Source organism: Bombus affinis, chromosome 7 (genome assembly GCF_024516045.1).
Source record: "Bombus affinis isolate iyBomAffi1 chromosome 7, iyBomAffi1.2, whole genome shotgun sequence".
NCBI lineage: Eukaryota > Metazoa > Arthropoda > Insecta > Hymenoptera > Apidae > Bombus > Bombus affinis.
The window spans coordinates 13168994-13194991 of NC_066350.1; the positions used below are offsets into that span (position 1 = coordinate 13168994).

At 34.1% G+C, this 25998-nt stretch overlaps 7 protein-coding genes and 1 long non-coding RNA gene across 9 annotated transcripts; 7 read left to right on the forward strand and 1 right to left on the reverse strand.

The window, feature by feature from the left end:
* The first annotated feature begins 324 nt into the window (after positions 1–324).
* LOC126918243 (odorant receptor Or2-like) lies at positions 325–3869 on the forward strand. The gene is made up of 5 exons (XM_050725945.1): positions 325–1203; positions 2916–3015; positions 3114–3224; positions 3336–3491; positions 3567–3869. Exons 1-5 carry the CDS (start codon positions 386–388, stop codon positions 3618–3620), a joined length of 1239 nt encoding a protein of 412 aa, XP_050581902.1. The 5' UTR covers positions 325–385; the 3' UTR covers positions 3621–3869.
* On the reverse strand, positions 3794–25861 carry LOC126918272 (uncharacterized). Its single transcript, XR_007711290.1, has 6 exons — positions 25780–25861; positions 25024–25709; positions 18322–18470; positions 11138–11491; positions 5330–5580; positions 3794–3915 (listed from the first exon to the last, which is right to left on the reverse strand). It is a non-coding gene; the product is annotated as an uncharacterized LOC126918272 (long non-coding RNA).
* LOC126918238 (odorant receptor 13a-like) lies at positions 4550–7322 on the forward strand. The gene is made up of 5 exons (XM_050725932.1): positions 4550–5594; positions 6530–6629; positions 6705–6815; positions 6924–7079; positions 7138–7322. Exons 1-5 carry the CDS (start codon positions 4717–4719, stop codon positions 7189–7191), a joined length of 1299 nt encoding a protein of 432 aa, XP_050581889.1. The 5' UTR covers positions 4550–4716; the 3' UTR covers positions 7192–7322.
* Positions 7781–10306, forward strand: LOC126918256 (odorant receptor Or2-like). The gene is made up of 5 exons (XM_050725962.1): positions 7781–8767; positions 9152–9251; positions 9314–9424; positions 9830–9985; positions 10051–10306. The coding sequence occupies exons 1-5, from the start codon at positions 7971–7973 to the stop codon at positions 10099–10101; spliced, it is 1215 nt and encodes a 404-aa protein (XP_050581919.1). The 5' UTR covers positions 7781–7970; the 3' UTR covers positions 10102–10306.
* LOC126918257 (odorant receptor 85b-like) lies at positions 11490–15224 on the forward strand. The gene is made up of 5 exons (XM_050725963.1): positions 11490–12940; positions 13325–13424; positions 13489–13599; positions 14007–14162; positions 14227–15224. The coding sequence occupies exons 1-5, from the start codon at positions 12144–12146 to the stop codon at positions 14275–14277; spliced, it is 1215 nt and encodes a 404-aa protein (XP_050581920.1). The 5' UTR covers positions 11490–12143; the 3' UTR covers positions 14278–15224.
* LOC126918240 (odorant receptor 4-like) lies at positions 15707–18342 on the forward strand. 2 transcript variants are annotated; one of them, XM_050725936.1, is made up of 5 exons: positions 15707–17178; positions 17631–17730; positions 17805–17915; positions 17991–18146; positions 18213–18342. In XM_050725936.1, the coding sequence occupies exons 1-5, from the start codon at positions 16400–16402 to the stop codon at positions 18261–18263; spliced, it is 1197 nt and encodes a 398-aa protein (XP_050581893.1). In that variant the 5' UTR covers positions 15707–16399; the 3' UTR covers positions 18264–18342. The 2 variants fall into 2 exon arrangements, with proteins under 2 accessions (XP_050581893.1, XP_050581892.1); XM_050725935.1 differs by having other exon boundaries at positions 17991–18342.
* Positions 18466–21248, forward strand: LOC126918259 (odorant receptor 82a-like). The gene is made up of 5 exons (XM_050725966.1): positions 18466–20199; positions 20285–20384; positions 20474–20584; positions 20836–20991; positions 21052–21248. The coding sequence occupies exons 1-5, from the start codon at positions 19421–19423 to the stop codon at positions 21103–21105; spliced, it is 1200 nt and encodes a 399-aa protein (XP_050581923.1). The 5' UTR covers positions 18466–19420; the 3' UTR covers positions 21106–21248.
* On the forward strand, positions 22619–24901 carry LOC126918269 (odorant receptor 4-like). The gene is made up of 4 exons (XM_050725979.1): positions 22619–23955; positions 24091–24190; positions 24502–24612; positions 24682–24901. The coding sequence occupies exons 1-4, from the start codon at positions 23150–23152 to the stop codon at positions 24892–24894; spliced, it is 1230 nt and encodes a 409-aa protein (XP_050581936.1). The 5' UTR covers positions 22619–23149; the 3' UTR covers positions 24895–24901.
* Positions 25862–25998: the final 137 nt, after the last annotated feature.

Consider the following 25998-nt stretch of genomic DNA (forward strand, 5'->3'; position numbering starts at 1 on the left):
GAGTTACATAAATGTTACAAGCAAATCGCACGGGCATTTCAAGAAAATGAGCAGAACACGAGTAAACGTTTTGAACGATCTTCGAACCCCGATTTATTCATAGATGATATTTTGATCATAATAGACATGAAATTATAGCGTTCACTTTGCATACGGACGTGTTCTGCATTGCAATCGGAAATAAACTTCGTAAAGTACGTATTAAATAAATTGCACCAATTTTCCATTCTACATTCGAAAATATTTGCATTACAATTTCATAAGCTGGTAACAATTTTTCTACGGTCAATCGTCCCATCCAACTTTCCACGCAAGCGCCAATAGTCTTTGTCTGTTAGTATTTTTCGCAGCAGTTCAAACAGAGTTCTACCGTACGTCCGAAGGCATGAAAAAAGTAATATCAGTTGATATGAGTGAGAAAATCGGAAATTCTACGAATTATCGCAACGTCCATTACGAATCGGACGCCGAATACACGATACACGTTGCCAAGACGTTGTTGAAACTGATCGGAATCTGGCCTAGAAGGGATACGTTCCTTGATAACGTTAAAATGTATATTCAAACAACGATAGTTTTTTCCCTTATGTGTTTCTTGTTAGTACCACACGTGATTTATACTTATTTCGATTGCGAAAATCTGACCAAGTACATGAAAGTAATTGCCGCACAGATTTTCAGCCTTTTGGCGGTCATCAAATTTTGGATGGTAATTTTTAATAGAAAAGAAATTAGATTTTGCTTAGACCAAATCGAAATACAATACAGGGACGTGAAATGCGAAGAGGATCGGCTGGTAATGACGAATTGTGCAAAGATTGGTCGATTCTTTACAATGATGTATTTGAGCCTCAGTTACACCGGTGCTTTGCCCTATCATATTATTTTACCTCTAATATCAGAGAGAATTGTGAAAGCTGATAATACCACTCAGATACCTTTGCCTTACTTGAGCAACTATATTTTCTTCACTGTCGAAAATTCACCGATCTACGAGATCACGTTTGTCTTGCAAATATTCATCAGTAGCATTATACTGTCTACGAATTGTGGGATTTATAGCCTGATTGCCTCTATAACGATGCACTGTTGCGGCCTGTTCGAAGTTACCAGTAGAAGAATCGAGACACTTCATAAATGGAACAAATGCGATTTACATGATCGCGTTGTTGATATCGTTCAGTACCATTTGGAAGCGATTGGGTAAGAATTTTTATATTATTTAATAATTAAGTTTACAGCATTAATAAATAAATCAATAAGTATCGTTTTATTATTACATTTGTTATTAACGAGTTTTACATTATTCGTATTTATAACACTGTAGGGATTGTGGATCCAAAAATTTTACCCTAGATAGATCGTATCACATCCGTGGAATACAGTGATTTTAATTTATGCTACGTACAGAAATACTTTTAGTACACAGAAAATAGAATTTGTCTATTATTAATTATTTTAACAATTAATTATTAAATAAAATAACAATAATAATGATAATTTATGTGTACCATAGCCTATTACCCTGAGATTGTTGCTTATTCCTGGAATTAATCGCCTAGTCAAGCAATTAACTATATCATATTCTCACATTAAATGTATAAACAATTAATATTGTTATTTTACTGTGTTTATTAAACAAAATGTAAATACTTCTTCATGAGAAATTATCTATGACATACATAAAAAATTACTGAAAGTTCTTTTGACATATAGAATTTACACATATATTAAACATGTAAATACATGTATATACAATGATTACTTCTTGCGCGCAAGCTTTACAATGTACGTACTTGAAAATGTTTATAAAACGATTTCACGTGCATCTTACAGATAAACTACACTTTCCACTGTGTTAATAGAATTATATATTTGTATTAAATATTTAAATGGTTATATTATATATATATTTAACTATGTGTTTATCCAACATAGTTGCACTTTATGTATGTTATTGTCAAGAACATAAGTTATATGTTTCTGACTGTAACTCTATGTAATTCAATGCACATTTTCGTAATCGTCGAAACAAATTTCCCTTCTGTTATTCAGTCCCTTCTGTAATTCAGTCCCTTCTGATGGGAGAGAATTGTTTCACCGTTAAACTTGCTCTTCGAAATATTGGTCGATGCTTAATATTGCTTTAACTATTATTATAAACCTATGCTCCTACTGGATGCCTCTTAACATATTTTATTATACAGGAATATATCATTATTCATTAATACTCTATCCAATAAGTATCTAGACATTTTGATCGATTTATAGCAATAGGGTGTACATTTTATCAAAGTGTATATATTAATGATGAATTAGTGATTAGAAACAATATTTATGGAACGCGTCTTTTACGCAATCATCAGACTATAAATCTAAATTACTCATTAAAAATATAGTAATAATATATTTTTCTATTTACTTTACATACTCTACATATATTTAATATTTAAATATCATGGGCTGTATTAGTATCAGAAATGCCTCTATCAGTTTAGAGTATTACTCTTTCAATCTGACAAATAATTCAAAAATTAAAAGAATCTGAAAATAAAGAGGTTCTCAACTAACAAAATAGTTGTATAAGGTTTGGCAATTACAAATGCCAATTTCATTATTGCATACTGATTTCTAAAATTCATTTTAATATATTATACACTGTATATATAATATAATAATATATATATATATTAATATACTATAACATATTATTATACGTAATTATGACGATTATAAAAAATATAATCATTGGAATTTGATATGTGATCGTAAATAAAATACATTTTGTCGAAAACAAACAAGTGTCGAGATTGTTTCAATGGTATATTCCATATAGTAAGATACATTAATTTTTTCTTATCAATACATATATACATTTTGATTACATCTGTTTGACGTTAAAAAATAAATTGCAGATACTCTGCGTTGATTGGAAAATCACTCAGCATCGTATTTTTATCGGAGATGCTTGGCTGTACCATTATAATATGCTTCCTAGAATTCGGTGTGATCATGGTATGATAGAATGTAGTACTTAATTAAAATAAAAAAAATTAAATAATACGAGTTACTATAATCCACTGTTTTTTTTTTTTTTTTTTTTTTTTTTTTAGGAATTGGAAGATCATAAAACGTTGAGCACACTAACATATTTCGTATTAATGACATCGATTTTCGTAAATGTGTTTATAATATCGTTCATCGGTGATCGTCTGAAACAAGAGGTACTCCTCCAATTTCAAACAAATCCGTTTTAATTAAACATGTTTGAAGTAAATTTCGATTTTAATTCATATACGTCTCTCTTTTTTGACGTCGCTTTATTTACCGAAAAGAGCGAGAGAATAGGGGAAACATCGTACTTTCTACCATGGTACGATTTTCCGGTGGACGTAGCGAAGAATATAAACACAATCATGCTCAGAACGAGTCTACCATCGTGTTTGTCTGGAGCGAACGTATTAGAACTGTCGCTTCAAGCATTTTGTGACGTAAGTACTCATACACATCATTTTAAATAAATATATTGGTAGAAAACTTTTTAAGCAGAGGAAGGATTATTGTAGGTTTGTAAAACTTCAGCAGCTTATTTCAATTTTCTTCGAGCAATGACGGTATGAAGATATTTAACAACGTGTTCGAAGATAAATGTGATTAAGAGTAACTAGTAACACATTGCACATGAAGATACTTTGAGAAAGATAATAAATATTCTTTTCTTATTTATCAGACTCTTCCATTCAATACAACAGACTCATTATTCAATAAAACATAACAACGACCAATACAAAGAGAACTATTCTTACCATAATCAGAAGATCGACGAAGTTATGTTGAATTGGCGCCGCGGTCCACCACTTGGCGATGAACATTGTCGTCGCACTGTCGTACCCTCCTGAATGAATCATATTGAGCCTGAAAAACACAGTGAAACGTTGAATTCATTCGGCAGGTCCCGACTAAATTCAATAAACTCATTTTTATGATCTCTATTTTTAATGTCGTTCTCCGCGATGCCCCAGAAAGCCTTAAACTTGAACTAATAGTCACCGTAACGGTGCTCTTACCGTAATCAGCACTCGAATTACGACGTTAATCGTCGGTGGCTATCGCGCTTCGTAATAATAGTTGGAAAGAAACTATGTTACCGAGCGTGAACGATAACGTTGTATTCTTCAGATCAGCGCACGATTATACAGTTCAAGGGAACTCGCAAGAAATTTCATGTTTCTGCTATTAAAATTTCATGAAGATTAACAATATCGCACATGGAAACGTTGACTCAGAAGTTACACTAGATCGTACCAAAAGATATTGTATAGTTTTACTATCCTTTTCGTCGCAAACGATTTTCTTACCGATGACGGAAAACACGAAAGAGAAATTGGTCAAGTTGCACACATGTTACAAGTAAATCGCATGGATATTACAAGAAAATGACCAAAACACGGGTAAACGTTTTGGACAATCTTCGAATTGCGATTTATTCATACGAGATTGTTCAATCGGAATGGATATAAATTGTAGCGTACGCTTTGCAGCCCAGCATGTAGTTGCGCTACTTCCGGGAATAGACTTCGCGAAGTACGTATTAAATAAATTGCACTAATTTTCGAATCTGCACTCGAAATATTTACATTACGGTTTCATGAGGTTGTAGCAAATTGTCTTCGGACAATCGTTCCATCTGATTTTCCACGCAAGCGCCAATGGCCAATGTCTGTTAATACTTTTCGCAACCTTTCGAACAGTGTTCTATCGCACGTCGGAAGAAATAGGAAGCTATACATACTATCGGCCGATATGAGCGAGAAAATAAAAAATCTAATTTATCGTAACGAGCATTACAAATCGGACTCCGAATACGTGATACACATCGCCAAGACATTGTTAACGCTGATAGGAATTTGGCCTAGAAAGGATACGTTCCTAGATAACGTTAAAATGTATACCCAAACAGTAACAATTTTTATCCTCATGTGTTTCTTATTAATACCACACGTGATTTATACTTATTTCGATTGCGAAGATCTAACCAAGTATATGAAGGTGATCGCCGCGCAGGTTTTTAGCCTTTTGGCGATCATTAAATTTTGGACGCTAATTTTTAATAGAAGAGAAATTCGATTTTGCTTGAACGAGATCGAAATACAGTACAAGGACGTGGAATGCGAGGAAGATCGGATGATAATGCTGAATTGTGCAAAAATTGGACGATATTTTACAATGGTATATTTGGCCCTTGGTTACTCTGGTGCTTTGCCCTACCATATTATTTTGCCTCTAATATCGGAGAGGATCGTGAAAGCTGATAATACCACTCAGATACCTTTGCCTTATTTGAGTGATTATGTCTTCTTCGTCATCGAAGATTCGCCGATCTACGAGATCACGTTTGTCGTCCAGATGTGCATCAGTTGCATCATAATGACTACGAATTATGGAATTTATAGCTTGATTGCTTCTATAACGATGCATTCTTGCTGTCTGTTCGAAGTTACCAATAGAAGAATCGAGAAGCTTCGTAATTGGGATAAACGAGATTTACACGATCGCATTGCTGATATCGTTCAATGTCATCTGAAAGCAATTGAGTAAGAATTATTATATTATTATATGTAATACATATTATGTCATATTATTATGTGTAACGAGTTTTTCTTTGTTATATGTAAGGTTTGAGTACAAAGATTGCAGGTTTATTAATTTAACCCTGCAGAGGTCGTGGTCCTAAAAATTTTGCCGTAGATCGTGATGTATCCGACGAATATACAATAACAAACGTTAATCTTATTTTATAGGCTGTTAACCTTTTTTCATAAATATATTTTATAAAAATATCAATTTTTATGTAAAAATAGATACATTTTATCGTTATTAAAATGTCAAATATCTATAACATATATGTATAACAAATGATAATACTATATACTCGTAAGTATAGAAATATCTTAGATCCACAGTAATAAACGAAATAAGAAAAATATTTTTTAAATCGACGATCTGTACGTGGAATATATAAATTTCATTTGTTATAACAGCTGTTTTTGGAGGCAATCTTTGCGACGCATCCGTTTAAAAATATTTACAAATCAACTAGGATCTCCACAGGGTTAACAAAATGATATTGTTGTATATTGTATATGTATGTATTTAATGGTTATACTATGTTTCACTACACGACCATACAACAAAATTGCACTTTATGTAAAAATGTTATCAAGTGTTAGTTCCCAAGATTTATTCTCGTCGTTCTTGTATCTATACGCGTCGGAACAACACTTCAGTGTTGTTATGCACCCTGCTTTCTGTTCGACTAGTCAGCGCGGTTTCTCGATGCTTTGGTCGCTATCATCCATCATCGCTACCATCGTCAAGGTATTCGTTCGAAATATTTGTCGACAGCAATATGACCTCGACCATACACCTAGTTAATTTTCACATAGTATCTATTTACTTATATTAATAATTTCTGAATTTCTTCTTAATTACAACTACTCTTATTTGACATTTAAAAAATGACTTATAGATACTCTGCAGTTATTGGAAAATCCCTTAGCTTCGTATTTCTGTCGGAGATGATTGGCTGTACCATTGTAATATGCTTCCTAGAATTTGGCGTGATTATGGTATAGCAGAATTTAATATTTAATAACACGAAAGAAATTGAACAATAAAGAATGTTATAATCCACTATTTTTTAGGAATGGGAAGATCATAAAACCTTCAGTACAATAACATATTTCGTATTAATGACATCGATGTTTGTAAACGTGTTTATAATATCGTTCATTGGTGATCGTCTCAAACAAGAGGTACGCCTCCAGTTTCAAACTATCACGTTTTATCAAAAATGTTTGAAGTAAATAATGATATTAATTTGTATACGTCTCTCTTTCAATGTTGCTTTATTTACTGAAAAGAGCGAAAGAATAGGAGAAACATCGTACTTTCTGCCATGGTACGATTTTCCGTTGAACGAAGCTAAGAATGTAAGGACAATCATACTAAGAACTAGATTACCATCGAGTTTGTCTGGGGCTAAGATATTAGATCTCTCGCTTCAAGCATTTTGCGACGTAAGTTCCGTATGTGTATATATGTTTTAAACAGAAAAAGAAAAGAAGATAATTTTAGGTGGTTAAAACTTCAGCAGCATATTTCAATGTTCTGCGTGCAATGGCAGCATGAAAATTCAAGCAAAAAAAGATTTCGACTATATTCAACAACATATACAAAAATAAATGTGATTAAGAGTAAATATTAACACATTACACATGAAACTGTTTTAAAAAAGATAATAAACATTTTCTTTTTGTTTATTTCACTCTTTCATTCTGTCCACCATTTTATTTAATACACATTGTGTCTACTATTTCACTAAGTAACTATATGAACAACTCATTCCTCCCGACAATAGTTCTTTAAAATGACTAACTGTTAGAAATCGCGATCCGTGAAATCCCTGCAAAAATGAAAACAGAAAAATCATTGAATCAGTATTAACAAAATGAATTATGATCAAACACGACGATGCAACGAACCTCTGCAAAACTCTGTAGAAACACATAATTTTCTGGATACAGATATGGTATTCCTACGGGAAATTATATGCGGGAAGGTAGATGTTCTAGAAACTATGTTTTATTAGATTATAGAGTAATAGAGCGGAAAGGGATACTAGCGATACATTGGTTCAATTCAGTAACTTGAACAATTTTCACCATATCTACCGGAAATCGACCTCTAAATTACTCTCGGATACGTATAATTTCGCAAAATGATTACTGCGATTATTAGATATGATAGTAGTCCATTCGATACTCACTTCGCGATGCTTAAAAATTTATAAACGCAAACGCAAGCGTATGCCTGTCGTTTGAAAGGGGTAGTGGTGCCTCCCTTTGTAAGCGTTTCATCGTGCACATTTGACCAATCGAGCTTGAGCTTTCAGCCACTGGAAAAAGAAAATGATGAAAACAAAAGAAGCAAAAGATGAAAAAGGAATAGAGAAGGATTTGAAGCAAAGTTTAAGATACGTGGAACCCTTTGTAGTGGCACTCGGTGCCTGGCCACTTCCTCCAGAATCATCGTTGTGGATGAAGATATTGCAACGGGTTATTCGTTTTATTATTATTTTCTTGGCTTTGTTTTTCGTCAGCCCAGGGTTTTATTACGTATTCTTCAAGGAAAAAAGCAACAAAAGGAAACTGCAAATAGTAACGACGTACATCAACAGCTTCGTCCAGCTGATCAAGTACATTTTTATATTGTGCAGGATGAAAGATATAAGAATACTGTCGGAGGAGATAAGAAACGATTGGTTACACAGCACAGAAGAAAATCGACGACTCTTTCGTGAGAACTCGAAGATCGGTGAAAGAGTGGTGTTCATAGTGGCCTTCACCTTGTATTCTGGTGGTTTCTGCTATCGAACTATTCTTCCACTTACAAGGAGCAGTATTGTTTTACCGAATAACATTACTATACGAATATTACCCAGTCCAACATACTTTCCATTTATCAACGAACAGATCACTCCATACTATGAGATAATTTTCGTATTACAAGTTTTGAGCGGTTTTTGCATCTACACAGTATTTAGCGGTGCCATTGGGATTACGATGATGATATGCTTGCATACATGCAGCTTAATAAGGATTTTAATAGACAAATTGGTGGATCTCACCGACAAATCGAATACCAGCGAGGAAATTATTCAAGAGAAGATCGTAAATATCGTCGAGTATCACAGGAAAATCAAAAAGTAAGTGGAAGATTGGAGAACTCATAACAAAAACAATTCGTGTCAAATTTTTCCATTTCTTTGATAATTACGCATTTCAGTAGTTAGAATGCAAAGCTCGTAATGGAATCGTTATTATACAAGAACATCTGTGTTTTAACCTAAAGTCGAATAAATTTTAAACCGCTCCATATAAATCTTTGTAATTAGGGCCACACTTTCTCGATATTATTGGCCACATTGAAGATAATAGATTAATCTTGTGCTCCTTATTTTCTTTATTAGAATAGAATAGGCAACGTGAACAAAAATCGTTCTTGTAATGAGTTCTTTAATCGAATCCGAGGATTTGTTTAGTGAAAGTGTCAAATATCATATTCATAGCGTCCATCATCGTCCTTTCAGATTCTTAAGTAACGGACAACTGCTCTCCGAGTACATTTCTTTTCTTGAGCTCTTTAACGGCGCGGGTATTATCTGTTTGATAGGATATGCTATCATAATGGTACGAGTGATATAAAAATAAATTGATTAGTTTTTTTAAATAAATCATAGATTATATTTTAGGAATGGGAAAATCTTAATACCATCACTGTAATCGTGTGCTTTACATTGCTAACAACTTTCACGTTCACCTCCTACACGATTTGTTCTATTGGCCAACTTCTTCTTGATGAAGTAGGTAAACTACGGGTATTTCTTTAAATTCATAATACTTGTGGATACAACCGAAGAAATACAGTCTAAGCACAGGTCTTTTTCAGCTTCTAAATATAACGAATATTATACTCTCTATTTTTTATACATTGTAATAGATACGTTATAACAGACACCAGAATTTTGGAAACTGTGCTACTATTGTTAATTCAAATAAATAATAGAAATCTTTTTCTTAGCATAACTGATCATTAATTCATTTAATTGTAGATTAGTTATAAAAGAACGCAACAGTTTGTCAACAGTAGTTAATGTGTTTACTGTATTTATAAAAATCTAAATTTGCACATACATCTGCACTTCATTATTATGTACCACTTTTAATATCACTAATAACATGAACTTTGTTGTCAACTTTCTTACCAGAGCAATAATCTTGCACAAACATGCGTCACGTTAAACTGGTACCGTCTCCCGATGAAACAGGCTCGGTATGTGGTACTAATGATGATTATGTCGAATGATCCGATAAAATTGACTGCGGTGAAAGTGATGGATGTATCTTTATCGACCTTTAGCGATGTAAGTACATATTAAGACTATAATCTCGCAAAACTTTTGTTCGCATTGCAAAATATATTTTCTAGATTATGAAAGCGTCAATGGGATATTTAAACATGCTACGAAACGTGACTTAATGTCTTATTAATTTTACATAAAACTTATGAAGCGTAGTATAGTGTCACTTAGAGATCTTATAGCAATGAACGGCGAGGTATATTTTTTATTTTAGTTTACTAGATTTTACAGTTCCTGGACTACATGTTTCCAGACACTTAAGCAAATATCGAAATTTCAAAACTTTTTGTACAATAACTGCATGTAATATATTACTGAAAGATTTGTATAAGTGTTCAAATTTTTTCGTTAACCACTGCAACAGAGTATCAATTGGAAAGCAGTTATCGCCAAGAATGACATAGTAGTCTGCTATCCAAATCAGTGCAGTTTCTGTCCTCCATGAAATCATTCGCTTCATTCTACAATAACAGATAATTTCAAAACCATAGTTCCCGTAATACTTGAATAATTGAACTGCAAATATGTATGTAAGATCGTTAATCACGTGGTAATTCAGGTGATCGATTCTGAAGTCTGAAAATCGAAAATCGATTTTCAACGTCCTGAGCTACCGATCTTTCTCCGTCAATCTTCAATGTTTTAAATAACTACTCTTTCTTCTATGGTCTTGTCTGTTTTTGATGTTGCTCTCTGTCCGTCCGTTTGAGAAATAAGTGTCTCTCAAAATGGTTGTCCGTAAAAGAAAGAAAGTCGGTCTGTCCGTGAAACAAAGAAAGTCCCTATCACCCTTGAACTCTAGGGAGTTTACATGTATATACATACTGTGTATACAGCTCTTTTCCCTTATGTACAACACCCTTTTACGTCTATATCGTTTTATTGAAACTTACTGTGTACCAATAAACAATAAACAAATTGTATCCTACCGAAAATGTACATTATTGTGATATAATTGCAAATTGGCCGAATATTACAAAATTTATATTAAAATTTATGTATCTATTGTTTGTACTGTTTATTTGGATGTAGTTGACTTCTGTAAATGATTGTGATAGAAATCTATTTGCGTCGTCGTATATTTCGAAGTCGTGTCGTAACTATAACGTGTCGAACAAAATTTCAAAATTCGTCGCTTTCTGGACAAACACTCACTTTCGTAGATTACGAAGGAAGCTCGTCATTACGTAGATCTCGAGGAAATAGTTCTTGAAACAAGTTTTGGCGTTTAAGATTGTTGGCCACTGTCCTTCATTCTTAAACGTTTCGCTTCTTATCAAGAATCGGTCGTTTCCCTGGACTGAGCTAGGAATTTTGGAGAAGTAATCGCAGAAGCGTCTTGATATTCTGAGATTTTTAGTCATTGCCCTGCATTCTTGGACGTTCCGTTGCGTCTTTGGGCGTCGTGACGGAATCCAGGAGCTGTTTTGGTAGCACGAGGTGTTAATCACTGCCCTTCACTCTTGGATGTGTGTGTGACTCCAACGCGTCATTGCGAATCCGCGTCAACTACCAACATTGGAGACACTTTAGAGACTACAATTGCACATCTCTCAGACTTCCTAGGTATTGTGGGTATTTGGCCTTTTTCAAAGCTTAGTATGTGTCGCTACAAGGGTTACTTTTCCTGGAAACGTTGCCTGGAAAATTGTTGAACCTGCATTAACAAAATGAATGATCATCGAGAATCACGATGAAATAAAACTCTGCAAAACACTGTAGAAACACATAATTTTCTGTATACAGATATTTCGATATAAAAGAAATGGTATTTCTATGGAAAATTATATGCAGAATATTAGATGTTCCAGAAAGCTACTAGATTATAGGGATACAGTGGAAAGGGCTACTGCCAATGCATTGGTTCAATTCAATAATTTGAAAAGTTTTCACCATATCTACCGGAAATCGAACTCCAAATTACTCTCAAGATACGTACAATTTCGCAAAATGATTACTGCGATTACTAAATGTGATAGTAGACGCCATTCGATACTCACTTCGCGATTCTTAAAAATTTATGAACGTGAACGTACCTATGCCGCTTGAAAGGAGTAAGGGTTTTACCCTCCGAAAGAGGTAGTGGTCTTGCTCTTCGAAAGGAATTTCATCACGCGCACGTGACTAATCAAGCTCGAGCTATCAGCCATTGGAAAAGAATATGATTAAAACGAAAGAAGAATCAAACAAAGAAGAAAGGGAGAAGGACTTGAAGCAAAGTTTAAGATACGTGGAGCCCCTCCTAATGGTACTTGGTGCCTGGCCACTTCCTCCAGAATCATCGTTGTGCATGAAAATATTTCAACGTGTTATTCCTGTCATTAGTATTTTCTTGGCGTTATTTGTCATTTGTCCGGGGTTTTTTTACATATTCTTCAAGGCAGGAGGCACCAGAAGGAAAATGGAACTGTTGTCGGCGTTCATCAACAGTCTGATCCAGTTGATCAAGTATATTATCATATTGAACAGCATGAACGATATAAGAACGCTGTTGAGGGAGATAAGGAACGATTGGTTATACAGCACAGAAGAAAATCGACGACTCTTTCGCGAGAACGCGAAAATTGGTGATAGAGTGGTGTCCATAGTGGCCATTACCATGTATTGTGGAGGTTTATGCTACCGTACGATTCTTCCTCTTTCGAGGGGCAGAATTACTTTACCGAATAATACTACTATAAGACTATTGCCCAGTTCAACATACCTCCCATTTATCAACGAACAGATCACTCCATATTATGAGATAATTTTCGTATTGCAAGTTTTGAGTGGTTTATTCATCTACACAGTATTCAGTGGTGCCATTGGGATTATGATGATGATATGCTTGCATACATGCGGCTTAATAAGGATTTTAACGGACAAATTGATGGATCTCATCGACAAGTCGAATACCAGCGAGGAAATTATTCAAGAGAAGGTCGTAAATATCGTCGAGTATCACAGGAAAATCAAAAAGTAAGTGGAAGATTGGAGAACTCATAACAAAAACAATTCGTGTCAAATTTTTCCATTTCTTTGATAATTACGCATTTCAGTAGTTAGAATGCAAAGCTCGTAATGGAATCGTTATTATACAAGAACATTTGTGTTTTAACCTAAAGTCGAATAAATTTTAAACCGCTCCATATAAATCTTTGTAATTAGGGCCACACTTTCTCGATATTATTGGCCACATTGAAGATAATAGATTAATCTTGTGCTCCTTATTTTCTTTATTAGAATAGAATAGGCAACGTGAAAAAAAATCGTTCTTGTAATGAGTTCTTTAATCGAATCCGAGGATTTGTTTAGTGAAAGTGTCAAATATCATATTCATAGCGTCCATCATCGTCCTTTCAGATTCTTAAGTAACGGACAACTGCTCTCCGAGTACATTTCTTTTCTTGAGCTCCTTAATGGAACGATTATTATCGGTTTGCTAGGATATTGTGTTATACTGGTACGGGCAATATAAAGTCGAATTGATCAGTTTTTTTTTAAATAAATCATAGACTATATTTCAGGAATGGGAAAGTCATAATACCATCGGTTTAATGGTATACATTACATTGCTAACAACTTTCACGTTCACCTCCTACACGATTTGTTCTATTGGCCAACTTCTTCTTGATGAAGTAGGTAAACTACGGGTATTTCTTTAAATTCATAATACTTGTAGATACAATCGAAGAAATACAGTCTAAGCACACGTCTTTTCAGCTCCTAAATATAACGAGTATTATATTCTCGATATTTTATACATTATAATACATACGTTATAATGGACACCAGAATTTTGGAAACTGTGCTATCATTGTTAATTCAAATAAATAAAAGAAATCCTCTTTTTCTTAGCATAACTGATAATTTATTTATTTAATTGCAGATTAGTTATAAAAGAACACAACAGTTTGTCGGCAGTAGCTAATGTGTTTATTGTGTTCATGAAAATCTAAATTTGCACAAACATCTGCACTTCATTATTATACACTACTTTTAATATAATTAATATCATGAATTTTGTTATCAACTTTTTTACCAGAGCAATAATTTTGCACGAACGTGCGTCACATTAGAATGGTACCGTCTCCCGGTGAGAAAGACTCGGTATATGATAATGATAATCATTATGTCGAGTGATCCAATAAAATTAACGGCGGCCAAAATGATGGACGTATCTTTGTTGACGTTTAGCGATGTAAGTACATATTAAACATCAGTGCCGCAAAATTTCTGTACGCTCTGCAAAATGTATTTTCTAGATCATGAAAGGAGCGATGGGATATTTAAATATGCTAAGAAAAGTTAATTAATATCCTACTGATCTTGCATGAAACTTACAAGGTATACTGTCACTTGAAGGTATTATAGCAATGAATCGAATCGAAATATATTCTATACCTTACTTTACTAGTTTTTACAGTTACATATTTCTTGACGCTTAAGTATGTGCCTACTGAAATTTGTAAACTTTTGTATAGCATCTGCATATAATATATTTTTGAAAGCTTTATACTATGTATATAAATTCTTTCTTGAACCATTGTAATAGAATATCAGTTGGGGCATAGTTGTCACAGAAAATGAAATAATAATTTAGTATGAAATAATTCGCGTTATTCTAAAATAACGTATAATTTTAAAATAATAATTATTCGTTCCTCTTGTGCATGGTACTTATCCTTTTACGCTTATGTCTATGGTAATCTTCATTCACATCCGCTGCAAACTACGCAGCCGGTGAAAAACCTTCTGTCGAGAATTAGAAAATATCGTAGTCATATTTATTAGGGATTTATTGAGCAACAAAATGAACGAATTTTCGAATCAGTCAGATACAAATGAAGACGTCGTACAGAAGAAGATCGTGGATATCGTTGAACATCAAACGAAAATCAGAGAGTGAACTTTTTCTGAATAGCGTATAAGATAGTGTACTATTTTTCACAAAGACAATTGGTATATAGTTTGGCTTTTAGATATATGATTAATGCGATTTCTTATGTAATCAGTACGAGTAATTTTCCAATGAGAGCCACTGTTTTCTATGATTTTATTAATTCTGGCTTTTTCGTGTTATATCTTATCGTGTACGTTATAACTTGTTCTACTGTGGTTGAAGTATTTACACTCTTCTTTAGTTATTCATTTCTTACACGATTAATGTCTCGGCGAGAAAGATAAAATTAGGTAACTTGGATATTTTAGAGTCAAATGTGTGAATTAGCGTAACATTAGATGTTACAGAATTGAATAAAATCTTTTGGGAAAATAAATAACTGATATAAATAATCAATAAAACTGTATTTACAATGTGCTACATTGATCAATTTCTTATCGACCGCGTATTCAATCGATTATGTTTTTAAAGCAAATACCACATCCCCGTGATGTTTATTGAAAATTTGATTTTTGATAGAGCGGAAATATAAAGCTGATGTCTATTACTTTAATTTTGATTAATGATGATTCTAGTCGAAAAAAATGCGCTGCTTGTTATACCGATGATTATTATGTCGATTTATCAAATAAAAATCACCGGCGCCAGAGTTGTATCTTTAGCTGCTTGCATCTTCACGATGTAAATATGAAATCATTAGAATTGCATATTTTGATATTTTCGAGCGTGCTGTAAAATATATTTTCCGGATCATGAAATCGTCGATGGGGTACTCCAATGTGTTACGAAGTACTCTTTGATAGAAAGTTGTACGATATTCTGTTATTAAGTATGTAAAAATTTGTCGTTGAAACTGGTATTTCTTTGTTCTTCTATATAGCTGTTCAATGTATTTCGAAATGATTAATTTCCATATTGTTAATAGCTTAACAAACGATCTGAGGATTAGTCTGAGAATTCTAATAGTTGATACAGTGTGTCCTCTTCACGCAACCCTTTTATATTCTCTTGCCACTGCAGTCATCTCATTTGCATACAAAACTTATGTAGAAAATAGCACAATATTTTAATTACACTATCATCAAATTTCAATATGCGTAATTTCCTCACAAATATTATATATAACACATTACAATTTCTTTTATTGTATCTGATCCTGTCATAATATTTCATTGAGTTCTTTTCAACTATCAGAGCAAAGGTTATCCCCTCAACGATTGAAAAAGTGATTCGTATAAGAAAATACGACATCGATACATATTAAACTATAACTTTTTACTGGCGAGGAGCAGCCACTCCGTACAGACGAAGTCCATACGTGTAATTTCAATCAATTTTCCATTGGGTTATAACAATTTCAGACGGGATATCGCAATCCCTTCGTGTACAGTGATCGTCTCAATAACAGCAATTTATTTCTAAGTTCGCCTAGATTTATTATTTTATGCACGCAAGCGCGCGGAAGGCTTTGGAACGAACACCGCTTACCCTTGCGTCATGCCTAGTCATGTACGGGACATTCATCGGATTAAAAAATGTCACGGTTAGGAAACAAGGAGGAAAACCTCAAGCACTTTGTAAAGTTCATCTATCCACCGATGAAGTTGATCGGCGCCTGGCCAAAACCCACCGCCGCTTCTACGTTTTCAAAGGCTATAAAATGGAGTTTAATTGTCTCAGCTTACTTCCTACAACTGTTGGTCTTTGTACCAGGTGTACTGTATCTATTTCTGAAAGAGAAGAATGGCAAAAAGCGGATTCATATTATGATACCACACATAAATGGCTTTAGCCAACTGTGCAAATATACCATCCTATTGCGACGAACAAGCGAGTTTAGCAAAATATTGGATCAATTGAGCGACGATTGGGTAGACGCCACAGAAGACAGTCGTCATATATTCCGTATGAGAGCGAATATTGGACATAGGATGGTGTTGACAGTGGCAATCACCATGTACACTACAGGTCTCTTTTATCGTATAATTATACCACTTTCGACGGGTAGAATCGTCTTACCGAATAACACGACTATGAGGATGCTACCGTGTCCAGTTTACTTCGTCTTCTTCAATGAACAATCTACTCCTTATTACGAGATAATTTTTGTTCTGCAAATTATGGGTGGATTTCTCAACTATACGATTCTGTGTAGTACCATGGGTGTGTGCTTGATGCTCTGCTTGCACTTAAGCAGCTTGTTGAGGATTCTGATGAACAAAATGATCGAGCTTACGAGTCAGTTAGATACAAGCGAGACAGCTGTGCAGAAGAAGATATCGGATATTGTTGCCTATCAAACGAAAGTCAAAGAGTGAGTAATACGTGCTTTAGGTAGTGTTAATATTGAGTTTTATCGAGATAAAAACAGTGTTAAATATACGTGTTCAATTGTACGGTTACACCTTAACTTTAATTAAATAATGTTCGATGTAAGAATTAGTACAACCTTGGTATAGTTTAAAATTATATTTAATGATATTCGATAGAACTCCATATATCTGAACTCTATTCATTAAAAGGAAATTTTAATTAATGTCCGATCACTTGGAATCCCTCGGATAAAATCCTCTTATCTGAAAAGAAATATATTACAACGTGAATGAAATATAATAGGTAGGAAAGAGCGGTGGCCAACTCTTATGAAGAGTACACCGTTTCCAATGTGTATGCATTGCTATTGTATAAATTACAGGTACGAGTTCGAATAAATGGAGTTCCACTGTAGAAAATAACGAACATTAATCGATCGAAATTTGATTTCAGATTTGCGAATAGCGTGGAAGAGATCACACCGTACCTTTACTTTTTCGAGATATTTAATTACGCTATAGAAGCGTGCATAGTGGGATACTGTATTATCGTGGTATGAATGAATGATCCTAAAATCCTCGTTGAGAACAACGATTATTTCTATAAATCTTTATTGTCGTATGTCAGGAATGGGAAGAAAGCAATGCTGCGTCTATAATCGTGTACCTTATGTTTCAAGGAATTTGCATATTTTGTAACTACGCGATGTGCTACATTGGTCAACTTCTTATCAACGAAGTATGTAATCGATTATGTTTTTGAAACAAATACAACAATCCCCGTGGTGTTTATCGAAAATTTGATTTTTGATAGAGCGAAAATGTCAGGCGGATGTCTATTACGTTGAACTGGTATCGATTTCCTATGAAGAAAGCACGCAGTTTGATATTAATCATTATTATGTCGAATTATCCAATAAAACTCACGGCGGGAAAGATCGTAGACATATCATTAGCCACTTTCACTGATGTACGTATCAAGAATTTAGATTTCTGCATTACATTCGTTATATACGGTGGCAATAATATTTTTCAGATCATAAAGGCGTCGGTGGGATACTTGAACGTGTTACGGAAAGTCACATAAATTCTGATATTTTTTGGAAACTACAATTAAAATAGACAATTTTAAAATTACTACTTACTTTTGAAGTTATTTACAATCTTAGATACTTACTCGCAGTTATATGTACTAGTTGTACCTCTCACGTGCTGGACACTTTTGTATTATATTTCCCCAGCTACTACGATAATCATTCCAACCACTGTAGATGTCCCAATCAGTAAAAAGGATCTATAGACAATTATAAAATATCGTAACTATGTTGACATGAAATTTCGTAACATTTCATTTGTCTATAAATATTTTTCTTTTAATATCTTGGCATATTATTCGCAACATTTAATTAGAATTTTCGAAAGTCGTTGTAGACAAAGATTTCCTCTCCAGCAACCGAAGCTGTAACAATAAAGCTTCTTGCCCACTGGGGAAATCTATGCAATGCAAGCAAAACTCATAACTAATAATCCCGAGCAATATCTTATGTTTTCAAGGCCGTGGTTAAGTATAATGTATGATAAGTGAATTTTAGAAATGGTTACAGACCCTTGAAAACTAGGTCCGGTAGACAATTTTGATATTATTACCACGGTGTTTTCCTCCTTAGAAGCAGTGAACTGAACTGTGGATATGTGTACAACTTGTTCTCATTCTGCACTGAATCTCTTCACATTTACCTAATAGTAGTATCTATCGACAATAATCGCTATTCCCCTTCGCTACTAATTTTGCAAAAAACTTCGGTAGGAAGTTGTAGGATATTGTAACCGAGTCGTAATATCTCGAAATATGTAATTTCATTACACACGTCGTGTATAATATATCAAAAGTTTGTAAAAATAATGTAATCGTTCACGAGATACAATAACATTTTTTTTTTTTCAAATCATCGCTATAAAAATTGTTTCCTCTGAAATTGAAAGGATGAATCGTACGAGTATATATTGGAGTTGTTATTACGATGAAACTTTTCTATGGAGGCAAACCATTCGACATAAGTAAAGCTTTCAACCGCTCTCCCTACCCTTTTATAAATACTGAATAGAAATTACAATGTATCTTACAATCCCTTGCCGATACGAGATATTTTACATACGCAAGCGCGATGAAGTTCTTGAGACGAATGTCACTTTCGTTCGCAACGTGGCCAGCAGTCATTCGCTGACATTTACTCTCTCTAAAAAATGTCTCGAATAAGAAACGCTGAGGAAGAACTGAAGCATTCCCTAAGGTTATTATATACGCTTTTAAGAATAGTCGGTGCCTGGCCGCACTTTGTCTCAACTTCTGTCTTCTCAACAATCTCGAAATGGTGTCTAATATCCATCTGTTATTTCTTACAATTACTGTTGCTGATTCCAAGCCTCATATATATATTTGGAAAAGAAACGAATAGTAGAAAACGATTGAAACTGCTTGTACCTCATATTAATGGTTTGGTGCAACTGACCAAATACACGTTCCTGTTGTATCGAATGCACGATTTCAAGGAATTAATGGAGACGATGAAGAACGACTGGTTAAACGCTACGGAAGAGAATCGAAAAATTTTTCGGGAGAATACGGAAATTGGATACAAAATGTTATTGGGACTGGCAATTCTCATGTACAGTACCAGTTTCTGTAATCGGATAATCGTCCCACTTTGGAAAGGAAGAATCATCCTGCCGGATAATACCACTATAAGCCTGCTATCCTATCAAAGCCATTTTACATTCTTTGATGTACATCGTACACCGAACTACGAGATAATATTCACTCTGCAAATTCTCGGCGCATTTGTCATCTACACGATTTTATGTGGTTCCCTGGGGCTTATTTCGTTACTTTGTGTACATATGTCCAGTTTATTGAGGATCTTAGCGAATATGATGATCGAGCTATCGGATCAGCCTGACACGAGCGAGAATGCTGTGTACAAAATGATCAAAGATATTGTTGAATATCGAACGAAGGTCAAAAAGTGAGTCGAAATAATTTATGTTCGCCGATATACAAAACAGATATGTAAGATATTAGAGTGCATGGTGTGTGCAAATTAATTTTAGATTTTCTGACAAGGTCGAACATATTATGTCGTATATAAGTTGTTTGGAGATTTTCAATGGTACGTGCATTGCCTGTCTGGTAGGATACTGTATTATCATGGTAAATGATTCAAATAGATTAATTCTATGAAGCTCTGTCGAAAAGCTAAATAATATAATTATTTGCATAACGTGTCGTTATATATTTAGGAATGGGAAAACAGCGATACCGTTGCTGTAATAATCTACATCATGTTCCAAACGATTTGCATGTTTATTGTTTTCACAATGTGTTATATTGGACAACTTCTTATCAACGAAGTACGTTATCAATTATTTGTTAATAGTTTTTTATACTCTTTGGCAATAATCTTTCTCGCAGTTTTATATTTGTATATTTTCTCAAACTGATCACTTCCGCTTTCTTAATGATTCTTCATTTTGTTAATAGAGCATATATGATCAAGCGTGTAATTTCTCGGAGACTAAGTAATCGCTGGAGTTGATCAGATCAGTTTCTATATATTTAGTATGACATTTATGATATTTATAATAAACTTTACCTTTGACAGAGTGAAAATGTCAGACAGATATCCGTTACGCTGAACTGGCATCGATTTTCGTCGAAAGAAGTGCGCTGCCTAATACCGGTGATGATTATATCGAATTATCGAATAAAGATCACCGCCGCCAACATTATAGAGATATCATTGGCTACCTTCACCGACGTAAGTATAAAATAATTAGAATTCCATATCTTCGAGCGTTCTGCAAAATATATTTTTCAGATTATGAAAGCGTCGATAGGATATCTCAATGTGTTGCGAAATTCTATTAAATAGAAAGTTGAACAACATAGTTGAATTTACGAAGTATGTAGTTTTACGTTTGCTATAGAACTTTTTAAATGTAATATATAGCGTACGATAATCAATTATTGGTAGTAAAAATTTGTCATTGAAATTAAAAATTACTTTTGAAGTTGTTCAATGTATTTCGAAATGATCAACTTTAATGTCGTCATGATACTTCCTCTATTTTTCTCAGAATTCTAATAATAGAAACTGTGAGTACGAATTGTTCGAAATTGTACGAAATTGAAACCTTTTCATCATTTTGTACATTAAATTTTTATAGTTCAAAGTTCTGTAGAATGTTGCACGATATCATATTTGCACTATCATACATTTTCAAAGTATTTAAATATTTCGTCACAAGCATTATATGTGACAAATGATAATTTCCTGTTTTAATTCCCAAATATATCTTATAACGTTCGATTGAATTTCTTTAAATTATCGCTGCCAAGGTCTGCGCTTCAACAATTGAAAAAGTGATCGAAAAATTGAAAAGTAAATGACTTTAAATAGGCAATGGTGAAAATAAAGGACAGTTGGTTAAATGCAACTGAAGAGAATCGACACATTTTCCTTACGAACGCCAATTCTTTTGGCTATATTTTTTTGGATATTGGGTGATAATAGGAATAAAAAATTATCATGTATAGTGATGGTCTATGTAATCGGACGATTATTACAGTTTTGAAAGAAAGAATCGTTCTGCCAAATAAAAGACTACCGTATGACCGATATATAGTCCATATTATTTTATCTTCTTTAACGAACAACTTACACCAAATTACGCGATAGGCTTCACTGTGCAAATCTTCGATTTAGCCATTTTCACGGATGTAAGTACACAGAAATTCGAATTTCGTATCTTCGAATCTTGCAACATCCTGTAAAAATTTTTTCCAGGTCATGCAGGTGTCCATGGGATATTTAAACACCTCTGGAAGTATTCTTTAAACCTCAAGTTTGTCATGGAACTTGTTAAATACGGTATGAAATATACGTTAGTTCACAAAAAATGGTACAAACGTCTGTTTCCGATATCAGCACATTTTTATTTTTCTGTAACATTGTCCAACTTATTCTGCAATGGACGATTTTCAAATCGTTACCGCGTTTACTCTCTCTGTTCGGCGGGGAATTTTAATAATTGAAACGCAGCTCTAGGTAAAACTCGTTTCCCTTTATCTACGGTCACGGTAGTAATCGTTCGCAACCCATACAAACTCTGCAGACAGTAAAAAACTTTTAATTTCCCGCAAGCACGTGTAATTTTGTAGAATCATTTTCATACGTAATTCGTAACGCTAAAATCTTTTTAGAGATAGATAAATCTTTTAGCGATAATAAAGATCGCCTTTTAAAGGATTTAATTGTAAATGGTATACCAAATTAACAAATGGAGAGCTTCCTAAAAAGACGAGCCCGTACAAGAAAATGACCAATTGCTTAAATTGTTTCTAAATTATCAGTTTCTTAATATTAGCTACGTTTGAATTGACAATTAGATTGCATAGACTGCAATTAGAATGCATACAACGTGAAAAAATATATCAAATATTTCAAGTAGAACACACGTGAGCGTGTCTCACTTCCAGTAAGTGAAACGAATCTCTATTTAGATTCTATTTCTTTACTTGTATTCGTAAAAATATAGATGTACATAAAAATCTACAATAATTGTAATATATTCAAAGAAATTCTTGTTATATTTGCAATGTATGAATTAAAGTTTCACGATAATTCAACTGCTTCGCTAGGAAATATACTCGACTTACATATACACTAGACATATAGTTCCCTTTTTCAAAATTTTCCTCAAATCTTAAAACAAAACTCCTCCATCGCTTCAATGCAACCCAGGCAGTTGCTGGAAAGTTGGACAGGGTAATTTCAACCACTTTACCCCGTGCAATACAATCGTTCAATAACTGCAATTTAATGCTGAATACGCAAACAGATTACACACATACGCAAGCGCAACGTATCGAATCAAGCCCAATTCTTATTTGACTCTACGCTTATCTGGTCAGTCATGTCGAAGAGTTCAGCCATGAAAAATACATCTCAACTAACAAAGAGGGAAGAGGATATGAAATACGCCACGAGATACGTGAAACCAATCTTAGGAGCAATTGGTGCGTGGCCCGTTTCATTTTCCTCTTCCTTCATGTCGAAAATTTTATTAAGAACAGAACACATTCTGACATACTTCCTATTTTTCTTAATAATCGTACCAACCATCATGTACGTGTTTTTCAAAGAGAAAAACAACAAGATTAGACTGAAACTTATGGGACCGATTATTAACTGCACTATGCAGTTCTGCAAATATACGATCCTTCTGTGGCGGACAAACGAAGTTCAAAAAGGTTTGGATGTGATGAAGCAGGACTGGATAACAGCCACGGACGAGAATCGATTGATTTTTCGCTCGAAAGCGAAGATCGCGAGAAGAGTGGTGCTAACCGCTGCAATTACTATGTACGGAGGTGGTTTATGCTACAGGACGATACTCCCTCTTCTTAAAGGACCTATCATCACTCCTGACAATATTACTATAAGACCATTGCCCTGTCCGAGTTATTTCGTAATTCTCGACGAACAGAAGTCTCCAAATTACGAAATATTGTTTCTAGTGCAAATTTTGGCTGGTTTTGTTATTTACGCGGTTATTAGTGGTTCCTGCGGTCTTTCTGCTCTTTTTGTTCTGCATGCGTGTAGCATGCTGAGGATCTTGGTGGACAAGATGAAGGCTCTGGTGGATATGAGGGACATGTCTGACACGATGGTCCAACGGAGGATCATGGATATCGTTGAATATCAGACGAAAATAAAGAGGTTAGTGGAATATTTTTGTGAATAGAAACGGTTGGATTGGAATATAATTTATTCTAACTGGGAAACGAATTGGTCAAGCAATGAGTTTATTGTAATTTATGCGTTGCATGCCCTGTATTCGTGACTTGATTGCAGATTTTTAAAGAACATTGAAACAATTACAGAGTACATTTGTCTAACGGAAATGATGGGTGGTACGTGTTTGGTTTGTCTCGTGGGATATTATATTCTCATGGTAGGAGTTAGGCGAATAATACTTAGACTGCGGATGTTCATGCGAAATGGTATTTTTATGAATGCAAACAAAGCAATGGAATCTAAATAGAGTAATGTTTTGTGAGATCAGAATGAGGTTTGTTAAGATTTTTATTTTCGGTATTATTTTCAGTTTTTCCGTGTATTTACATGTATTTGCAATTGGTGTACTTCATTCCGCATTTTTTATTCGCACGCTCCAATTTTTTATAATCGTATGAACATTCACAGTCTGATAATAACATTAAAAATATTTTGTTCTTTCATCAATACAGGATATACATATTTTAGGAATGGGAGAATAATAACATCGCGGCTGTACTGATTTATGTCACGTTACAAATATCCTGTACCTTCTGTGTCTTTATACTCTGTTACATTGGTCAACTTCTTATTGATGAAGTATGACATCATTCTTTTTTTGTAACCTATTCGACGTTCTAAATCTTATCGTATTTGCTCTGTTAACAGAACCAGATTGTAGGACAGGCATCATGCATGATCAATTGGTATCATCTCTCGTCCAAACATATGCGTTCTTTAATACTAATTATCGCTATGTCTAATTATCCGATGAAATTGATGGCTGGTAAGATGATTGAAATGTCTCTAGCTACTTTTACCGGCGTAAGTATAAGGAAATCAAATTCTCGTTACCAGATCTTATCTCGTTATCTTATTTAACATATATTTGAGCACAAGTTATATCTTGTTATATTTTCCATAAACAATTTTTCTTAGGTCATGAAATTGTCAATGGGATATTTAAACATTCTACGCGAAGTCATCTAAAAACCTTTTTACGATACTTACGATATATCCATATGAACTTATGTAAATCCATAAAGTCTCCAAAGGAACGTGTCTCAGATTATAGCACTCATTCAGTATAAAAATAAAAATTCATCGTGTCAATTCTCAGTTGTGTATTCTTTCCTCTTTATCTTCGCACAATATATTTCTCACGCTACGTTCGATCCAAGCTTCCTCGAGGCTTCATAAACATTCCAAAAAAGATTTTAACGTGAACATCTTGTAAAATATTTCTTTCGGATCATGCAGGTGTCGATAAGATATTTAAACGCCTTACGAAGTACACTTTAATACTTCAAGTTTACCATGGAACTTGTTAAATACCGTATGCAATGTGCGTTAATTCATAAAAAATGGTATAAATATCTTTCTTCTATACCAGCATATTTTCATTTTTCCGTAACATTGTTTGGCTTGCTTCGTAATGGGCGATTTTAAAATCGTTATCAAGTTTTCTGTCGTCGTTCCGCGGAGAATTTTAATAATTGAAACGCAACTCCGGGTAAAACTTGTTCCCCTTTATCTATGATCACAGTAATAACCGTTTACGATCCGTATAAACTTTGTACACACGTTTGTTTGAAACTACTTTCATTTTCCACAAACGCAAACAATTTTACAGAAACATTTCAATACGAAATTCATAACGTTATTTAAAAATAAAGACCGTTTCTTCAACCATTGAGCTGTGAATGGTAACACCAAATTAACAAACGTGGACCTCTCACCAGTCACGTATATGTATATAATACATACTTGTCCTCGAGTAGCTTTTCCTCTCGAATCAATGTTCTTCCATCGCTGCATTTCAATCCAGGCGGTTCCTGGAAAGTTCTGTCGGACAATTTCAACCTGCCCTTCGCATATTTCTCCTCTCTGTAATCGTTTCAAAAACTGCGATTCGAAGTTGAATTCGCGAGTAGGTATCAATTCACGTATATGGCTATACGCAAGCGCAATATACGGAATCTGCTT